Genomic DNA, 20,702 nt, shown 5'->3' on the forward strand with positions numbered 1-20,702 from the left:
CCACTGCCATGACCCTCCTAGGGAAACTGGCTTTGTCATTCTTCTGCCTCATAAATAATTTGTACAAGTTCACACCCAGATTTCAGGAGCTGTTTCATAGCTTTCAAACTCCTAGGTGGTTCAGTTTATAGGGTGGGCTGTTTTGGAACTGGAAGTAATGATGTCACTGTAACAATGATGTTTGTTTCTATATGTGACTGAAGCTGTGTGGACTGGGCTATGTGGAAGTAGGTCCTACCTTGAAAAGGGTTGGGATTTTCCTTAAGAGTAGACTAATCTTTTGGATTTACATACTTGCTGTTTTGCTGTAGCATAGCAACTTGCCTTGGTCAGTTGGAGCTGATACTTTGCAGACACTAGGTTAATTCCTGCTCCCTACTTGCGCAGGAGATAAAAAGTTGCAGAAGTGAGTTGTGTGGGTAGATGTGGGTGCTATCAAGATCAGGTGGATAAAAGGCAAATAGCATTGATTCGTGAAGCTGAATACACTGGGAGATTCTTGTTTCCATGAAGCTTGTGTAGGTGAACGTCCTGGTGGTTTGTGTGTGGAGTCCTCACATTAACGCATGTGTGCAAAACCTGCAGCTGCATGTGGTCCTTAGCTGCTCCTTCTGCAGCCCACTTCCCTCTACAGCCCAGCTGGTCAGTTGGACTTTGGGGTTAAAAATGCTGTTCCAGCCCTGCAACGATATCATTGGGCTTTTGCCTCCACCATTTCCAGCGACCCCTCCTGTGAGATTGCTGTTTCCCTGCCTTTACTACCCTCAGAGAAACAACGAATTTGCTGGAGATTACTTCAAAAACCTCTCCCACCCCTCAGTGACCCCTAGCTCTCAACGGGCAGGGCAGGGCAGGGAGGTTTAAACCCCTCCCTGTCTCTACATGCTGAGGAAGGATGAGGTGGGGGGAGGAGTGTGTATAGTGAAGAGTATAGCAGAAAAGAGGGAGCAAGTGCTGGGAGAACACAGGAGGGTTACGAGTGGGAGATGGTGACATCTGGACCCCCACCCCCCCACCCCCAATAACAGTCTGTGAATGAGGCGGGCAACAGCATGGTAAACGCCTTGTCTGGAAGGCTCCACAGTGGAATATTCAGTCCAGTGCCCAACCCTGTGAAATGCATTCCTGAGCAACGTATGTTATAAATGATGTTAAAAATAACATACCACTCTCAGTGATATGCGTGTTCCTCAAGGGCAACTGCCTATTTCTAGATAACTTATTTCAGGTCGTACATGTAGGCCTGCAACATTTAGCTAATAGATTAACATTTTTGGTTATCTAAAAAGCTGCCCCAGATAAATCAATGAAAAGTCAGGTGACTCAAAAATGTATAAATAAAAAAAGTTTACATTTAAAAGCCGCAGCGCCATCTTAGAGGGAACCCCCCCCACACACACACAGAGAGAGAGAGAGAGGGGGGGGAGCCCTCTTGAGATGCCTGCTGCAACACTGGCATGCACCACCAAAATACACTTTTTGTTATTACCTTTTTTTCCCCTCCTTTGCAAAGTCAGCTGCACATATGTATGTTTATACAATAATGATTACTTTTTTAAAAATTGGGTGACGGCCCTAATTTGTCATAATTTAAACTGAAGACTAAAATTAAAGGCTGGTGGCCATCAGATCTATGGTGCCAGGAATTGTGAAGAGCACAGCTAGCTTGAAGTATGTAGGTGCTGCGCACTCTAGAGCACTTGAAAGATCTCCTGTTTCATATCGCCAAATACTAGTTCTACATGGTCTAGCATAGAGCAAGTGTGAACGTTCTCATGCCTCTCAGCTGCAGCATGCCAGCTGCTGCATTAAGTATGCTAGTGCATCAGTGAGGGGGAAGGGGTGGTATGCATATGAACAAATGTAAATGTATTTCTTAAACAATATAATTGGTTACTGTTAGAGACAAGCCTTGAGCCGAAGTGTTATTTATCTCTAAGTGTTTTATTATGCTGTCCAATTACTGGGCCATAAATCTCCAGCCGAGAATGCAAGCAGTAGCTAACTGCAGTCTTGAGTCGTAAGCCAAACAGTGCTGATCACACAGAGTCCAGAGCCAAGCCAAAGTCCAGTCCTCTCCAAGAGACGAGTCCGTTGTCCAGAATGCCAGGGTCACACGTACAAATGACGTCAGTCAGCTGGTCCCGGTCGAGAGTCCAAGGTCAAGAGCAGGGAACGACAAGGAATGCATTGGCTACCAGGGAAGCAAAAGGTGTTTGCCAGACAGGGCCAGCATTCGGCTTCCTCCTTTTCAAGCCCTGCCAGTATGACCCCACCCTGAGTCCAGCTGTGCCTCATTACTCCATCCTCTGACCCAGCCTCCTATTTAAGCTTGGTGTCTTTTCCCAGCTGGTTTTGCATGCGCAAACTCCTCACTGCCTGCATCTGCTCTGCCCTTTTCCTACACCTCCGCTCCCAAGGGCTGGGTGGTCTCCCCATCTCTGTCTCCAATTCTGTCTCCGGAGCTTCAGGCAGGGCAAGGGTCTGGCTAGCCCACGGTTCCTCCAAGGGACCTGTGTGCCCCTCCCTCCGCTGCTCGGCTTTCTTCCCTCCGCGTGCCGATCTCTGGCATGGCTGTGGGGGAGGAAGCACCCTCTCGTTTGGGTACGTTTTCCTCCTCCTCTTCGTCCAAGGAGGCTTCCTCGGGTGCAACCCTAACAGTTACTGAAAAACAATATGCTTTGCATAATATGGCCCACTTGCCTTCTGTACAGCAAAATTATATCTTTAAAATGTTGCACTGCCTAATGGCTTGGTTCAGATGTCATGACAACCCATGGTTTAATGAGTTAACCCACAATGTGGCTGCCAGACAATTGAGCAAAGCACTGCTTCTTTGTTCAATTCCTGGGTTGTTTGGTTTTCACCCCTTTTGCCCACTCCCTCCCTGTATCCCAAATGCTTTTGTGACACTGTAGTACTGACATCTACAGGGGCTGGGTGGTTTTTTTTTTGCCACTCATGCCTGCTACTTTTGTAGGTTGGTGGAACAATCTGCAGTTCCAGGTTCACATGCAGCAACAGACCAGAATTCACAACCCAACAACAAAACATGGCTTCTCTTTGCGGGTTGTTAATGGTTAACAACCCATAGTTAACCCATAATTCCGGTTTCACACATAATGACAACCCATGATTACGTGCAAACTAGGTAATTAATATCAAGGTGGGTAATGATTAAATTAATGGATGTCTGTTTGCCTCTCTCTGTACACATGCATGGACAAGACTTGAACACAGCTGGGCATGCTGGATTCTTGGTTACACTTCCTCACTGCCTTTGTGGGGGTATATACCATTCCATCCCTTCCTGGAGCGATAGTGTGCACCTTAATTTAACAGAAATTGCTACCCAACTACTTATATCAAATATATCTCATTGTCTTAAATTTTGTAAACCGCCTAGACAGCTTTAGCTATTGGGCGGTATAGAAATGCAATAAATAAATACTGTTTTTACTAATATTCTCTCTCTCCAGGGGTGGACAGTCAGACCTATGTATAATACATATGTCGACCACATGAGATGAGATTCTCTCACAGCCTTACTAAATTTTCTTCACATACTTTTTGGGCCCTGTTAAATTATTAGCATAACAATAGACTTTGATTGTTTCTGTTACTCTCCTATGTGAGACCATGTGTCATTTTATAACCCTTTTTCATGTCCTCCCTCTCACTCACATTTTTTCCTAAACTAAAAAAATATCTTTAAGTTGCTGTAGACCTGTGATTGTGCTTTTCTGTGTCTTTTCCAGCTCTACAATGTCCTTTATGAGATACGGCCAGAACTGTGCATAGTGTTTAGGGTGACCATATGGAAAGGAGGACAGGGCTCCTGTATCTGTAACAGTTGTATAGAAAAGGGAATTTCAGCAGGTGTCATTTGTAGGCATGCAGCACCTGGTGAAATTTTCCCTTCATGACAAGAGTTAAAGCTGCAGGAGCCCTGCCCTCTTTTGTATCTGGTCACTCTAGTCTCTTGGAGCTTTAATACTTGTGATGAAGAGGGAATTTCACCAGGTGCTGCATGCCTACAAATGACAGCTGTTGAAATTTCCTTTTCTATACAACTGTTAAAGATACGGGAGCCCTGTCCAACTTTCCATATGGTCATTCGTAAAGGCACTACAGGATTGACAGTTTTATTTTCTATCTTTTCCCAAATAATCCCCAACATGGGATTTGCTTTTTTCATTGCTGCCACTGCACACTGAGTCAATGGTTTCATTGAGTTATTCGGTGTGAGCAGGAACCCTTTCCTAGTCAGTCACTGCCAGCTCACATCCCATTAGTGTGTATCATTTAGTTTTGTAGTCTTGGATTAGGAATCTCGCCCAGCGAAATAAAGTATGGAGCTGGGTTTAATTTGCAAACTGGTCTACAGCCTTTCTTCGAAACGCTACAATGGAAGTTACATTTGCTTTGCCTTGGTGGCTGTTCTGGCTCCCAGCAAAAGAGATCCCCGCGAAAACACATTTGGTTCCAGCAAGGCAAGGGCTGAGTTTGGGCGGCGCGCTAATCAACGGGGTCGGTGGGGGGGTGCATAAAACACTGGAATCAACCCTTGATTAGCGCGTCGCCTGAACCAGGGCCGGTGCTACCATAGAGGCCACTCAGGCGGCCGCCTAGAGCGCCAAGCTAAGAGGGGCGCCGGGCACAGCGCAGCACTCACGCGAGTGGGCTGTGAGCCGGCCCGGCCCGAGGATTCAGCTGGGTCTGGGTGGGCGAGATGGCGCCCTGTGCCCGCCCAGCCGAAGCAAAGCCAGGGACGCTGGGGTGGGGGTGGGGGTGGGAGTGGGGCGGCTCCACGTTTGGACTTCCGGAACGCGCCTGGAAGAGAGACACACAGAGAGAGAGAACGTATGGGTGAATGGGGTGCATCATGGGGTCTTGAGTGAACGCATGTGTTCATGCGTGTGTTTGTTTGGAGTGAGTTAAGCTGAGCGTGTGTGTGCGCACACATGTGAGTTGGGGGGGATGATTTGGAGGTGATATTCCTATTAAATAATGCATTTTAGACCCACAGACGTTCCTTTCCAATTTGTTTGCTATAATTGCATGACGTATTTCTTGCACTTTAAAATAAATTTAGCAGTTTCAAGTTTTGTGCTTCTTATTTTTTCCAGGAAACATGTTCTTAAAAATCAAAGTTGGCATTTTTTGGGTGGGGTGAAAGGAGCTCACCTTGCCTAGGGCGCAAAAGAGTCCGGCCTGGGGCCGGAGGCGAGGCGAGGCGAGGCGCGCTTTATAGGGCGGCTGCAGACGAAGCGGCCAAAGCGAAGCCGCCGCCCGCCTCGGCCCCTGCTCCAGCGGGAAGGAAGCCGGGGCGGGGCTTGACGACGGGAGAACCGCTCCGCGCCGCCCCGCCCCGCCCGCCGCTCCACTTCCTCTTCCGGTCCCTGTGACCCAGGCTGGCGAAGCCGGAAGCGGCCCCTCCTCGGCGTCTTCCCGGAAGCGGCCTCTTCCCCCGCCTGTCGGTGCTGCCGTCGCCGCCGCCGCCGCCAGGCTGAGCCCCTCCCCCCACCCCCCGCTGCAGGTCAGCACCCGCCGGGCCCTGCCTGGGGTGGCCCCTGCAGGACCGGCCGGCCGGCCTCTCGCTCCTTGTGGGATCAGGCTCTGCGGGGCCCGGAGGCGTTCGCGGAGGGAGCCGGGCCGGGCCTAGCCTTCCGCCTCGCGCCGCGCTCGTGGCTCCGGCCTGGCGGGCTCCCCTTCCCGAGCCGCGGGCCTGTGCTCCGGCCCTGCCCCTTGAGACGCTTCGGGTGCCCAGCCCGGGCCCGCCAGGAAGCGCGCGCGCCGTCCTCCGGCGAGGCCCGCCCGGGGCCTCAGCGCCGCCCTCCCCGCCCCAGCCGATGCCTGACCCCGCCGATGCCCGGCTGCCCCCGGAGGACCGGGTCAGGGGCCTGATCCAGATGGGGAGCTGCGTGGAGGTGAACGAGGACGTCCCGCCCCGGAGGTACTACCGCTCCGGCGTGGAGATGATCCGGATGGCAACGATCTACTCGGAGGAAGGCAACATCGAGCGCGCCTTCATCCTGTACAACAAGTACATCACGTAAGGAGTTTGCGCTGCTCGAGAGAAGGGGCCCTGATCCCAGAGGCCGCGTAACGCGCCTGCAGGTTGCACCGCAGCCCAGAGGCCGCTTGATATGACAGACCGGATGGTGGCTGGAGCACACCAGCTATTTCGAACAAGGAGCAAGAGGGATGTTGCCTTGCTTGGTTAAAGCAAATAGGGTCCCAAGCCAGAGTCTGAGGGTATAATATCCAGTCTGTCATATTTTAACTTTTGGGGATAAAGTTATAAATCTTGGTTCAAAGACTATAACAAGTGCCCATTCTGCATATAAGGGATGGGGGTTAGAGCCTCCTTGTTGTGAGTGGATGGTTTCTTCTTTATTTTTTTTAATTCAGAGGGCATTTGGGTCAGTGCACAACCATTTAAAAAAGAAGATAAAGCCCCAAAGTTTCCAAAATCATGGGATTTAAAAGAGTCTTGCCCATGTTCAACTTTGGTTGGGCTTGAAAGATGCAGTTTGCACCTGTGCAGTTGCTTTTGGAATCCGCTGCCAATGGGCTCAAAGGATGCGTCTCTGGACCTTCCAGGCTGCAGTGCTCATTGCCAAACTATTGCTGACTATTACTGCCTGGAATCTTGAGTGCAAAAGGATCTCCCAGATAGTGCATCTGTTTTTCCTCCCCTGGGAACATCCTTCATTGATGCTCATTGGCATTAATTGGTTAATGAGCTTCCAAGTTCACATCTTCCTTTTGTCGTCAGAGTGAAAAGTTGGGAGCTGGTTTAAAAGCCTTAATCACAGCAAAGTTTAAAGTTATCTTTAATTCAGCTTTGTATTATTCAGGGTTGAAAGTACTTCTGCTGAATGCCAGATCTGTGAATGGGCAAACAACCGTCATCCAAGATTTGATCCTGGATGAGTGTGCTGGCCTGGCCTGAATCAAGGAGACCCAGTTGGATGAGACTGGGGGAGCACATTTCTCCCTGCTTTGCCCACCTGGGTTGTCCATATTGCAGCAGGCGACGTGCTTCAGGGAGGTGGAGTTGTGGTGGTCTGTCGTGACTCTCCCCTGTCCAGGTGCTCCTAACCCCAGCCTCCCAGTTTTGAAGATGGGGGTTAGGACAGAATACGGATTCTGTCTCAACAGTCTCCCTTCCTGAGCTAGCCAGGGTGGTGTGTGTGTGTGGGGGGGGGGGGGGGTTGTGCAGGAGTCTCTCCTGCTTGTTGTGCCCAAGGACTTCAGTGTACGTGCTGAGGCTACCTCAGGACTTCATGGCCTCTGTGGGCCTGCCCCAATTAATATCTGACCCCCACTCATGCAGCTGGACACATTTTGGATCTGGTTTTCTGTTCTGGGTGGGAGGGTGGTGATCTGGGGGTGGAGGAGTACAATTCAAAGTGCTTGTATTTCCTATATGGCTTGGGACCAGGGTACCTGAAAGGCTGCCTCCGTACAGGTTTAAGGTCTTTGAGGGGAGGCCCTTGTCTTGGTCCTGCTGCCATCAGAGGTACATTTGAGGGGTGGGTGAGGGGCGCTAGAGAGTTGCTCTCAGGCTTTGGACCTCCCTCCAGGAATGAGCCTGAGTTACCGTAGGTCCTTTCTGTTGTCTTCCCACTGGCAGGCAAAGACGTTGTCATTTAGGGAGTTGCAGAAGTGTTGTTTGGTTGGTGCTGTTTATTTCTTTTATTGTTGCGTTTTTAAGTTGTTTGTTTTGGTGCTTTGTTTTAATCAAGATTTTGTTTGTAGCCTGGATTTTATTGTTAGCCACCTTAAGTGCTAACAATTTGGGGTAAAAAGGCAGGATAGAAATTGTGTGTGTGTGCGCGTGCACGCGCGCACACACACACACACACATATGTATATAATTTTTTTTTGCTTTGATATGAATCTTCTTACTCCTAGAAGGCATTATCAATTGTTCTGATCCCTCGGGAGTTTCCCAGTCCTGTTAAGAGTTTCTTTACGATTCCAGGCATGTTTTTAACTTATATTCACCTTGCGACAATTCTAATACATCACCAGTTACCAAGGGAGGTTGTGGGCTCTCCCACGCTAGAGGCATTCAAGAGGCAGCTGGACAACCATCTGTCAGGTGTGCTTTAGGGTGGATTCCTGCATTGAGCAGGGGGTTGGACTCCATAGCCTTGTAGGCCCCTTCCAACTCTGCTATTCTATGTTTCTATGTCAACCATTTGTGCATACTTGTGAAATCTCTTCTATTAAAAGCCTCTTGCATCGGTACCCGTAATGGTGTTTTCTGACGAAATCTTCGTTTATATTTATTCCATGTTCTTAAAATAGCACGTCTTACATAGTGATTGTTAAATTCCACATTCACCTTTATGTTCATTCAGTTCCCAAGGAAAATATGTTTTCTATCTTGGGATTGAGACATTTTGGGTGCCTTTCCGAGTCCCGGGTATTACATTGCACTTCCTCCCCTCAGTGCTGTGGACTAGCTGGGCAACTCAGAAGTAAGTCCCATCAAGTTTATTAGGGCTTACTCCCAGTTCAGTGTCCCTTAGGGTTTCAGGTACTGTCAACATCCATGATTGAAAACCAACCCCATTCTCAGAATTCTGTAAGCGAATTACTTGGTAGCCACACCAAATCCCCCCCCCTTCCCATTGGTTGCTACTGCTACTACCCAGGAGGTCCTGACATGCCCAACTTTCCTGCCCCACCCCCATCGCATTCAGTACATTTTTTCCTGATGAACATCGCTTTCAGTCTCCCTTAACCCCTGGTGTTTCCTCAACTTTTATGGGCATTAGTGGGAGGTAAAACAGGCCAAGAGACCTGTTAAGTATAAAACATGGTGGAATCCTTCCAGCTCTGTTCTCTGCTGGCAGCTGTGGAAGCCTCCTTTAACTAAACAAACGCTCTAGCTGTGATTCTGCCATCGTGGTAGCAGATGCAGGAGTGGAGGGGAGAGCTCTCTTGTTGGGTTATCTGTCCTATTGGGCCTTGTGCACAAGTGGGACTATGAGGGAAATAGTCTTCGGGGACTTGGTGAATTTTAGCCTAAACTCTGTGTTCTTGCGGGTTGCTCTATTCTCCAGTCACTAGTACGGGGTTCAGGCTTTGGAATGAAGATGGCAGCCAATGGGGAGGGCTTCACAGGTATGCAGCAAATGCCCTTGGATGAAGCAAGGTCATCAGTGGGGAGGTTCTAAGAAGCAAATGCACTTCCCAAGGTGCATTTGTCTTTCCAGAGTGCAGAAAAAGGAGCAGGACAGTAAAACCTGTACTAACGTAAATCTGTGAGCAGTTTTGCTTGATTATAAATCTGATTTTGCTCTGGCCTGTGGGCTTCTGATTGGTTGTTCTTGGACTAAATCAGCATCAGACTGAAAGTAGTTTTGATTTGCTGAAATAGGTGTCTTATCATTGCAGATCCAAGCTGCATCCACAGTTATCTGCAGGAGGTGAAACACTTTTCATTTACACAATGCCTGGAATAACTTGGATAATGCAGTTGAGCAACAGCAATGTCGATCTTCTTTGCACAAATAATTCCAGAATTCTGTTTGCATGGAGAAACATAATGCACCAGTACCTGTAACTAGGGCCTGGCGGCAATTTTCCTGGTGGAGGGAAGCTGCAAAAACTAATCAGGCAGGCAGCCCAGTCCAGCTCAGGGACTAGTATGATTTCAGAAATTCAGATTTCGATTGGCCTATATGAACAATACAGATTCAATTTTGCAGGAAGAGTCTAAAGTCTTGTGACATGAGGACTCTTCCGGTTTTGAAGAATGTCTCTAGATGTAAAATGCTGCTGCAGTTTGAGATGCAGTTTACTAGAATTGTCTATTTATGCCCATCATTTCTGGGGGTACAAGAAAGATGTTTGGCTTGTGAGAGGAGCATGGTTGGGCCTAGAAATATGCTTCTTCACTCCCATTCTGCTCCTAGAGCCCCCACCTGATCTTGGTCATGGGGTTTTTGTTGGGCATAGAGCTGTCACAGCGCCCTGAACACGAGCTTTGTTCTCCCTACCTCTCAGCTGCAGCTCTCTTTGTGCTCTCGGTTCCCAGGCTCTTCATAGAGAAACTCCCAAAGCATCGTGATTACAAAACTGCCGTCATTCCAGAGAAAAGAGAGACAGTGAAAGTAAGTGTCATTTCTGACAACATGTTCTATCCCAAGATCTCCCCTGTAGAATAATGCTGTTGTTCTCGGGTGTTGGCAATGAGAAAAGGCAGGTTGAGTAACCAAGTTCCTATGTCTCAAGCATGAAGTCCTCTCTTGAGATGAACTGAGTGGGTATTTTAACCTGGCCCACCAAGGGTGGGCCCCTTCAGGCCAGGGGGCCAAAACCATCCCTGCAGGGTTTCCCAGAGGGCTGTGCTCTCTCCCCCCGCCAAACTCTGGGTGGTTCCCCAGCTTTTGTGCCGTTCTATTCCCATTCTAAAAGTTTGAAAATACCTCTCCTAAGATTGAGTTAATGGCAGCAAGAGCTTTAATCTGCAACATGCTGGTATTTATTTATTCTTAAATTCTGGGCCTCCCGCTCTTTGTCTCTGGCCTTGCTTGCCATGGGCAGATTGTGTCCGTGGTGCTCTGACAATGTGTCTCAGTGCTGTGCTGCACTGCCACGAATCTCAGCTTCTGTTCTGGAGCGCATGATTTAATGCTACCCTTTCTCAACCTAGAAACTAAAAGACGTTGCGTTTCCTAGAGCTGAGGAGCTGAAAAAGGAGCTTTTAGAAAAATACAACAAAGAATATGCAGAATACAGCGTACAGAAGGTAAGTCACGGGAGTTGCTTGCACTCCACCATAAAACCACATGCCTGAAGGGCGTTGCTTGCAGAAAACGATTACTGCCTGGTTGTACAGTGAAACCAAATAGGTTGACTGATATTCCACAAGGCTGCACCCTGGCGATCTCTGAGCACAGCTCTGCTCAAGAAGTAACTCCTCCTTACTTATTGATGTGTTACGTTTCTATGTCATCTTTCCTTCAAGGAGCCTGAGATGGTGTACATGATCCCTCTCCTCCATTTTATCCTCACAACAACGCTGTGAGGTAGGCTAGGCTGAGAGTCAGTTACCCAGTGAGCTTTATGGCCGAGTGGGGATTAGCACCTGGATCTCTCAAGTCCCAGTCCAGCACTTTAACCATTACGCCACACTTGCTCTCTTTATTTGGCCTCTGGGAAATCACGTTCTATTACAACAGTGAGGAATCCCAGTCAGCAGTCTCAGACTTCCCCAAGACTTCTACTGGAGGAAGTCCCTGTCCCTTCACCCTGCCTTTTCGTAAGTGTAGCTTCTGCGTTATCCTGCATTATTTGTAGAGATGGCAGAAAGCACATAAATAGGCCACAGGCGTTTCTGTAGCAAAGAGCAAGGGGCGGGAGGTCTGCAGTGTGAGGAGAGGAGGAAGAAAGTGGCCAGCAAAAGGGAGGCCGAGAAGGGCAGCTGCTCCCTTTGCCTCTTCGAGAGGCCGGTGTGAAATGCAGCCCGCCAGCAGCGTTGGGCCTCTGAGCCTTCGTGAGTGCAGTTGGGGAAGCAAATGACTTGCAGGCTTTGCCTTGCACTCTGGGCAATCAGAGGAAGGGTGATATTGCAGTGAGCCTCCACAGGGCTTGGTTTTGTCGTATTTTGCTAGAGCAATGCTCGGCCTTTTACGGAAGCAGCGGCCCATGCATTCTGGAGAAGTGTGCGCGCTGATGGGTTTAGTGCTCCCAGTAAGAGATGCTCAGCTCCTATTCGACTTCTGCCTTCTCTTACATTGGCGCGGATTGAGAGACCAGCTCTGGTGCTGATAAAAATGATTAAAATCTTTAATAATTCTTGCCTGTGTCTGGAATGCTCGACGTTTCGGATTAGAAATAATCCTTCTTCAGGAGTTGACACTGAAAACTTTATTCTTATAGTTTAAATATTTTCTGGAGACTTTTTCCTTTCTGAGCTTTCTGCTGAACTGCCTCTAATCAAAGGCTCCAGAAAATATTTAAAATATAAGAATAAGGTTTTCAGCATCAGCTTCTGAAGAATGATTATTTCCAATCCGAAACGTCGAGCATTCCAGACACAGGCAAGAATTATTAAAGATTTTAATCATTTTTATCGGCACCAGAGCTGGTCTCTCAATCCGCGCCTGACATAGTGGTGCCTTCTTACCCTGCCAACTACACGATTCTCTTGCATTGACCATGGGAGAATGCTGTGGTCCTGGTGAACTCTGTAGGTCAATGGTGATGTCTAGTTCTTGGTGCCCCTTGGGCAGCCCCTCCCGACGGAGGGGGAACAGCATGTCTTCAAATGTTTTGCAGCAACCAAAGTTCAAACGTGCATTTTTAAAATCTCCATGCTCAAATGGATGCACCATCCTAGCAATTTCTTCCAAACGAATGAATCTGTAAATCATAAAAATAAATACCATAAACATATTAAATAATATAGTTAAAGCATGAGTTTGCAGGACCACCTGGCGATTTCCCCCTCTGGTTAGAAGAGACAAGAGAATATAGACTTCTTATGAACAGGCTTCTTCTGCTTATAAGTAATGTTAATGAGCCTGGTGGTATATGCTAACAGTATCTTTCTAGGGCCTAGGAGCATCATGTTATGGTGACTCTAGGCTTTTCTGGAAGGATGATTTCCAGAAGGTGGTGCTGGTGGGCTCCTGTGAAATTCCTTGGGCTTTGGCCTAGTGTGTGTGTGTGTGTCCCGTCCCCCAAGTTTAACATGTACATAAAACCGCTGGGAGGGACTGGAGATCTAAAGTGCAGCGTCACCAGTATGCAGGTGACCCCCCAACTCTCTCCTTTCCGTCTTCATCCAGAGAAGCTATAGAAGTTCTGCTCTGGTGTCTGAGATCAGTAAGGGATGCCTACATTGAGATGCCTATATTGGATGTTTTCACCTGGTTACTTACCTAATGTTCCTGTTGCAGAAGAAGCAGGAGGAGGAGTTTGCACGCAGCTTGGCTCTGCAACAGCAGCTGGAGGAGGAGAGGCAAAGGGTGGCCCTGATGAAGCAGCAGCAGGCAGAGCAGGAGCAGTTTAATGCCTTCGAAGAGATGATCAGACACCAAGAGCTCGAGAAGGAGCGCCTGAAAATTGTGCAGCAGTTTGGGAAGCTAACACCTGACGCCTTAGAGGGGCCCTTGATACCTGGAGTGGTCAAGCCCCCCACTGACCCAAAGACTCTCGACCCTCCTCCTACACAGGCCTTGAGCCCCAGTGGAGGAGTTGTGCTACCAAAGCCCCCCGTTGTGGACAGGTCCCTGAAGCCTGGAGCTTTGGGGAGCCCAGAAAACAGTTAGTATGTCTTGGAATTAACTTGATCCCCTTTGCTTGGCTGTTTTGGGACACTCTTGTCAGAGCTTGTGAGTCTGAGCTCAAAAGAATCTCCCCCACCCCACCCCCTCCCCATCACACTAGAACATGTTCTAAAATGAAATCTCAGTATTTGAGATATTAAAATCATGGTTTTGTTAAACTAGGAGGTTCTCAGCAGAAGATCCGGAGCCTTTTACTGCTATTTTGCTATATGAAGCCCAAAACCTAAATCTCACAAAAGGTTGTCCAGAAAATTCTTGTTCCAGTTGCTTTTTTCTCTGCTTTCACACCCAAGTCCTCATACTAGCTATGAATACACAAATATTGGAGGCAGGTGCAGGTCTGTACACAGAGTCAAGCCAAGAGGCACTTTCTGAAAGTAGATTCATGAGGACTAGTTTCCAAGTTTCTGGCGCAAATTTGTTGCACATTTAGGGACCAGGAGCCAAGACAGCTTGAACATACATAGAAGCACTTAGGGGCCAGGAAGACCTGTCAGAGTCATCAGCTCAGAAGCCTGGCCTATTTCCTGCAATTCTCTCATGCCCTTTGAGTGACCAGTGTAGGTAGGGTTTATGTCATCCAGGCTTTGAGAAAGTTTTTCCTCAAGGACCCAGCAACGCGGCTGGCAGAGCCCTCTATACAGGGTGATTCATAGCGATTTTTACTGAGTGCCTTAAAAGATGGTCACGTCTGTGCAATGGAAGATGTGGCCCAAAAGCATCTTGGAAAAGGGATTTGGCAGTGATGTAGGTCACTTGATTGATGCCCCTCCAGGTGCCTCCTTGCGATGAGCAATTTCTGGATGCCATTTACTCTGTTTTATTTTATTTATTTATTAAAACATTCGTATCCTGCCCTATATCACTAGGATCTCAGGGCAGTGTACAGATTAAATTATACAACAATATAAAACAATAAATATACACAGCTAAAAATAAATTAAACCATTAAGCTAAAACCAGTATAAAATTTAAAAGCAGTAAAAACCAATTAAAACAGTTAAAAACAATGTGCAGGTTTGGTGAATTTAGCCATCAAAGGCTTTGTTTAAAAAGCCATGTCTTTACTTCGTGCTAGAATGAAGTCAGCATTGGCGCCAGTCGGGCTTCCAAGGGGAGGGCATTGCACAGCCGAGGTGCCACAACAGAGAAAGCCCTCTTCTGTGTCCCACCATTGTGTATGCCTAGTGTTAGTGGGATGCGGAGGAGGGCTGCACCGACAGATCTGACGTCTCGGGCAGGATATATAGGGAGAGGCACTCTCTCAGGTCTCAAGCCATTTAGGGCTTTAAATAACTGTTGGCCCTTTTAAATGTAGATCTCAAAACAATCTTTTTCTGTGGTTGATGATTGCAATCGACAGATGAGGTGGTAAACCTGTGTCTGGACTGTACCATTTTAGAATGAAGGCGGGGTGGAGGGTATGTGTTGGAATGCTCCGTAGCAAGAAAGAAAACCCTTCTTATGGAACATTAGACAGCCAGGGTGGCCAAGCCAGAACTAGGCCTGCCTGTGACCTTGTTCATCAAAATCTTCTTTCTCTGCAGATGCTACCATGGAAGGACTTCGCCATGTCATTGTCCCCAGGGAACTCTGTCATAAATTTCTCCAGCTAGCAGATGCAAACACAGCAAGGGGTGTGGAGACCTGTGGGATCCTTTGTGGGAAGCTGGTAAGGTGACTTCCTGGACAATCGCATGGCTCTCAGACAAACTGGTGGCTCTTGGCTTCAGGACTCCTGCAGTGGTCACTTAGAAATGTCTCTCATGTTAGTTACGCGTACGTAAAACTAGTTGAGGTGGTGTGATGACATGGAACAGGGATGAACAAAGTGTTTCATTGACACTTTTTCAGCCTGAGCAGTCACAGGTTACAGAAACGCAGCTTTGTTGAGAGAAGAGAGGTGAATATTTTGGAGCAGACCTTGCATGGGGCCTACGGACAAGGGGGTGCGTGTGGTGGCGGCTGGGGGGCTGAGTGGGCGGATGGACGCAGGAGCCAGAGGCAGTGGGCAGTCAAGAGGTGACCCATGTCCCAATGTTTGACCAGTGCAGGAGCCCTTCGTGGCTGTGCTCCATATTGGTGATGGGATATTCCAGCCTAAAGTCTTTATTACTTTGCGTGTTCGGGTGGCTTCAGTATATGTTAGTAAATGCCTAGTGAATGTTTTTTTTAAAAGGTTGATTTATTGAGATTTTTGTTTTGTTTATTGAAATTCTTGCTTTTGGACTACGTGTTTCTATTTGGGGGTTTTTTAATTTAAAAATGCTCATATAACTTTAATCATTTAAGCTTTTCTATATTTTTTCAATATCAAACACTTTAGACATTTTTTCATACCAGCTTTTATATTTTGCACTGTAGCTTAAAAGTGAATTGTACCAATTGTTATCTGCTTTCAGCCTCTCTTAAACTGCTCCAGTTCTGTACATATGGAATGTATTGGTTCTTTTAGGCTGTTTTAGCCTGTCTGATTCCCAAAACAGATACACTTTAAAAATAGTAATACAATAATATAACAATACATTAGCAGAGGGACATAAGTTCAAGAGTTAGCAATAAAACAGGCAAAACAAAATAAAGTTTAAAAAACTATGTAAAAATGACATCACAGAGCACAACAGCGTGCCCATTTCACAGAAGGCAGACTGGTAATGGTCAAACACATACAGGCAAAAATATGAATTCATTCTTCTTTGGCCCGCTCTCTCTCTGTCTCTCTCTCTCTAGGTGAGGAATGAATTTACCATTACCCACGTCATTATCCCCAAGCAGTACGGGGGTCCTGACTATTGCAACACTGAAAATGAAGAGGAGCTTTTTGTGATCCAGGATCAGTACAGCCTTATCACTTTGGGATGGATTCACGTAAGTCTTTGCTCAAGACGTATCAGATGCAAAGCCTGTTTGAGGGTTCTGTTTTAGGGACCGAGGTTTTTCTTGCGAAGTTCTGGCCTTTGCCCCCAAAAGAATTAGCTGCTGTCAGCAGTGCACCAGAAGATAGATGAAGGCACGTGCAGAGCCTGATGTGCTTCGACACAATCCTTGCTGCTTTCCACAAGGGCTTGTGCAGAACCTCTCATTGGGCTGCAACGGCACCCTGAGTTTTAAATTATATTGTACTGCATTTTGTATGTTAAGGAATTTGTTTTCTCTTGAACTCAGGACAGTTATTGTCTGTTTTATGCCTCTTATGTTCAGTTAATTGTTCTAAATTGCAATGGCCAATGGCTTGGTGCAAATAAAATTTGATTTGGTTTGGTTTTGTGAGAACCTCTCATTGAGTTGTGCCTAGATTAGTGGTTTTGTGGGGGGGGGGAAGGGCTATGTTATCTTTTCTTCTGAAGGCATCACATTACCTGGAGTCATCCCTCCTGCTTATAGCGCTCACCTTCTATTCATGGCACTGCTCTTCTGCAGCACCCATTCATTTCAATGCAGCTCGCCTAAGGCAACTTGCCTGTGGATTGTGCTCTGTTTTAGTGTGGGACAGATAGGTGTGCAGGGTTGTGCACAGCCCTTTGCCTCCCGTTTGGATTTCCTTCTTGGACACCAAAATGTGTCTCTTGGTGAGACACTACTGGGTTAGCACTATATCTGCTTGGTCTCTCTCTTCATCCCCACCCGAGATTACTGCGGAGAGCGAAGAGCACTCTGGTAAAGATGTATAGAAGACATTGTCAATGTTGCCTAGGGAAAGGGGGAGCTCTTTCCTTCTTAGCTGGTGTTGTGAAAAATTGGACATGACTTCCTTGTGCTTCATTTTAACTTTCTCTCCTCCTCATTTAGACACATCCTACCCAAACGGCATTCCTTTCCAGTGTGGATCTACACACACACTGCTCCTATCAGATGATGATGCCAGAGTCTATAGCTATTGTTTGTTCACCAAAATACCAAGAGTAAGTATTTGGCAGTATATTTGCACTGCACGACAGTAAAAGTGTGTGTACATTCACTCCATTGTGCGCCACATTCTGCTAGTCCTATAAAACTTGGCCAAAACCAGAGAGCACATCAGACATAGAAGGAAGGCAGTAGGAGTGGACCAAAAGATATCTGGAATAATGATCCAGATCGGAATTGTTGATGATCAGGGTTGCATTGTCGTGATCTTTTAGAAGCTAAACCAGCTTCTTGCTGTATAGCAACTTTCAAGGTACAGCTTCACATTTTCTCTAGAACTTGTATGATACTACTTCTTGCCCTATAAAAAATAGCAAAACAAACTTGTTTACCTGGAGCCTTTTATGGGTTCTGAGTTCAATTGATTTTGTTTCCAATTATTTTTTTTCTAGGACAGGATTCTTTAAATTGACAGACCATGGCATGGAAGAGATCTCTTCCTGTAGGCAAAAAGGGTTCCATCCGCACTGCAAAGACCCCCCTCTCTTTACGGTAAGTATCCAAAGAGGAGAAACCTTTGATGTTGTTAATTGCTTTGCCCTGGGTGTTCTTGCTGATTCTCCCAAGCCTTAACCTGTAGCACAAAGGCAATGTCAACTGGAATCTCATTTCTGTTCCAATGCCTGCTTAGGTCACAGGGAATCTTCTCTCCAATCCGCATCATCTTAGGCTCTGCCCCTCCTTCCTAGGGGGAGTATCAAACCACCATCGAGGCAAGATGGCATGGATGTGCCTCCAGCTCAAGAGGTCAGGCCTTCGAAAGCTCTGCTAAGCAGGCGCGGGAGCTCTGACTGCAGCTGCTAGTTGCAGCACAAACTCCTGGACCGCTTGACAAGCAACCTGCCTCAAAACAAGCAGTTATTGGGGTTGCTCTAATACCAAAGTGGTCTGTATAAAATTAGTATCACATTCTTCTTCATCGTCTCTGAGCATTATATATATATATATATATATATATATATATATATATATATATATATGGGTTCTGCACATCCACAGAGTTTCATTCAGAGCACTAGAGCTGAGCAATGCTTTGGAACAGCGTGGAAAACATCTACCTGAGTGTCCTTCAAGGGGACCCATTTCACAAACTTTACAACTCAACAGTCCGTGAACCTGCCCAGTGTCTGATGTTCTATAGTTCCTGTCTTCTTCAAATGCTGAAGGCCTTCGTGCTGCTGCAGTTAAGGTTTATTTGATGGCGTTTTCCAGATTCGATAGCTCAGTTGACAACTCTCCTGTCTTTTCCCATCGTTTAGCAAAGTGGTTCATGAAAGGTCTTCCTTACCTCCACCCTCAAGTTCTACAGCTGGAGTTTATTGTCCTTGGATAGCTGATGCCTAGGCTCTTTGAGCCCCCGGCCACCTGGAGTTTTCCACTTTTGACTCACAAGACGGCATTTTTGTAGTCACCATCTCAGCATGATGTGCAAGTGAACTCCGCTATGAGCAGTTCCTCCCTACCTGTCCCTGGATACAGAAGATCATTATCTCTTGCCCAAGATTGTGTCTACTTTCCCCCTCAGTCAAGGCCAGATCCTTCCAGGGTTCTTCCTGATCCTCGCCCCGGAAATCTTCCCTTCACACGTGGGTGTTTGAAGGGCCATTGCCTTCTGGCCAGACTAATTCTATAAGAGCCCCAAACTGTTCCTGTGTGACAGAATGCCGGAGATAAGGTGGCTGTTCTGCTGGGTGTCTCTGAAGTAATATCATGAACTAACCCAGCTCCCTGTTCCTAACGTTGTGCCTGGATACGTCACCAGGGCCTGTTCCTTTTCTGTGGCTTTTTTCCATGGAATGTGGCCATGCTCCCACATTGACACAGCCTTCTTCCTTTGCTTGTCACTTCAGACTGGTCAGGCGGTTCCTTGGGATGGACAGTCCTCTCCTCCTGAGTATCCTGTTGCATGTTCCCCCGCCTCTGAAAAGGAAGACAGGATGCTTGCCTGTAACTGTAGCTCTTCAGGTGGCCACGTGCATCTTCAGGCAGCCCAGCTCTGGCCTCACTGCAGTTGCTGCTTGCTCTGCTAAGGCCTCTTTTGTGGCCCATTCTTGGCTGCTGCAGTGGTCTGTGTGAACTGAGCACTGAAGTGGGAGCTTTGCCCCTTGAGCCTGGACACTTGAAGTGGGCTTCCCCCGAAAGCTTTGCTCCACTCTAGAATGGCCTGAACCGAGCTCTGTGCAGCTGCTGAACCCGTACGTGGGAATGCGCAGGTGACCACTTCAAGAAAGGCAGTTACAGATAAGCCACCTGCCTTCTCAGGTTGGGTGTAGCAGCCTCCGTTGCTCTTAATTGTTGCGACTTTCAGTTCATTTTTCTCCCTTTCAGACCTGCAACCATGTGACCATCGTGGAGCAAGAAGTGGTGGTATTGGACCTTCGATAATAACAGATGCCTTCATGCCGATGTCAGCCATTAACTGTCCTCCTTTAAGCTAATTTAGTGTAGTGGACTATGGCCCTCTATGCAGTGATTCTCAAGATCCTATTTGTAACACCAAGAGAGTTTTTCATTCTCTTTGATCTCGTGCAGTTGTCAAATTTCAGGGTTGGGGTGAGGACAAATGAGTGCCGGGGAAACATGAAATTAACACTAAAATTGATTCAGCTCGTGTCTTGCTGCCATTCAGGCTTTGCTCCACCATGCCATGCTCCAAAGCATGAAGGCAAGATCAAGCAAAGGACCTTCAAAAGGCTCTCTGCAAGGCTGCAGGCTCAGGCAACCTTATCTCTTTGGATTGTCTCCAGTGCTCTTTAATATTGACGGAAGTCTTTAGCGGATGCCCTGGAATTTTGGAGTTTCAGGCTCAACAATGCTGTGCCAACAATTCAAAGTAATGTTTGCATTGGGAAGAAATTAGTATGCTGGAAGAAGATCATGTCATCTTGTTTGGTCAGAAATTCTTTTTAAAAATGACTGTCCTTCAAGCTTTCTTTTCAGGGAGGAGGTGGTGAGCTTGGGAAAAGAGAAACCAAAGAAGAGGGGGTTGTGGAATAGCTGCTTTGTTCTACTCTTGCTGAGATCTACTGCAGGATGCTGCTGCACATGGTTTGTGCTATGAAAATTCAGTCCCAGCAAGTGACAAAGTGGACTGTTCACTGAAGTATCTGACTCCAGCTGAGAATCTTAAGGGTGCAACCCTATACATGGATGGACAGACAAAGGTCCCACAAAGCTCAGCGTTCCCCAGGCAGCATGACTGGCCAGGGAGGACTTTGTTCTGTTTAAACATGCATAGGATTGCACCCTAAGGTAATCATTCCTTTAAGTCATGCTTTAAATAAAAGTCTAGACCAGCAACGTAAATAAATGCACTGAGGGTCAATTAATATATTGAAGTCTACATCTATAAAAACAATGTTGGGTGTGTATGTGATAACACATATTAAGGGATTGTGTTGACTCCACCCATCTGCCTCGTCCCTCCCTGATTGCAGGTGCCTTTTCCAGTCTGTACATTGGAAAGGAGAGGAATCG

The 20,702-nt window shown here is 47.1% G+C and overlaps 1 protein-coding gene across 1 annotated transcript; it reads left to right on the forward strand.

Moving 5' to 3' along the window:
• The first annotated feature begins 5,719 nt into the window (after positions 1 to 5,719).
• On the forward strand, positions 5,720 to 20,554 carry STAMBP (STAM binding protein). Its single transcript, XM_063138963.1, has 9 exons — positions 5,720 to 6,055; positions 10,061 to 10,136; positions 10,679 to 10,774; positions 12,930 to 13,296; positions 14,867 to 14,991; positions 16,050 to 16,187; positions 17,109 to 17,221; positions 17,618 to 17,717; positions 19,554 to 20,554. Exons 1-9 carry the CDS (start codon positions 5,853 to 5,855, stop codon positions 19,608 to 19,610), a joined length of 1,275 nt encoding a protein of 424 aa, XP_062995033.1. The 5' UTR covers positions 5,720 to 5,852; the 3' UTR covers positions 19,611 to 20,554.
• The last annotated feature ends 148 nt before the right edge of the window (positions 20,555 to 20,702 follow it).

This window comes from Elgaria multicarinata, chromosome 12 (genome assembly GCF_023053635.1).
Source record: "Elgaria multicarinata webbii isolate HBS135686 ecotype San Diego chromosome 12, rElgMul1.1.pri, whole genome shotgun sequence".
NCBI lineage: Eukaryota > Metazoa > Chordata > Lepidosauria > Squamata > Anguidae > Elgaria > Elgaria multicarinata.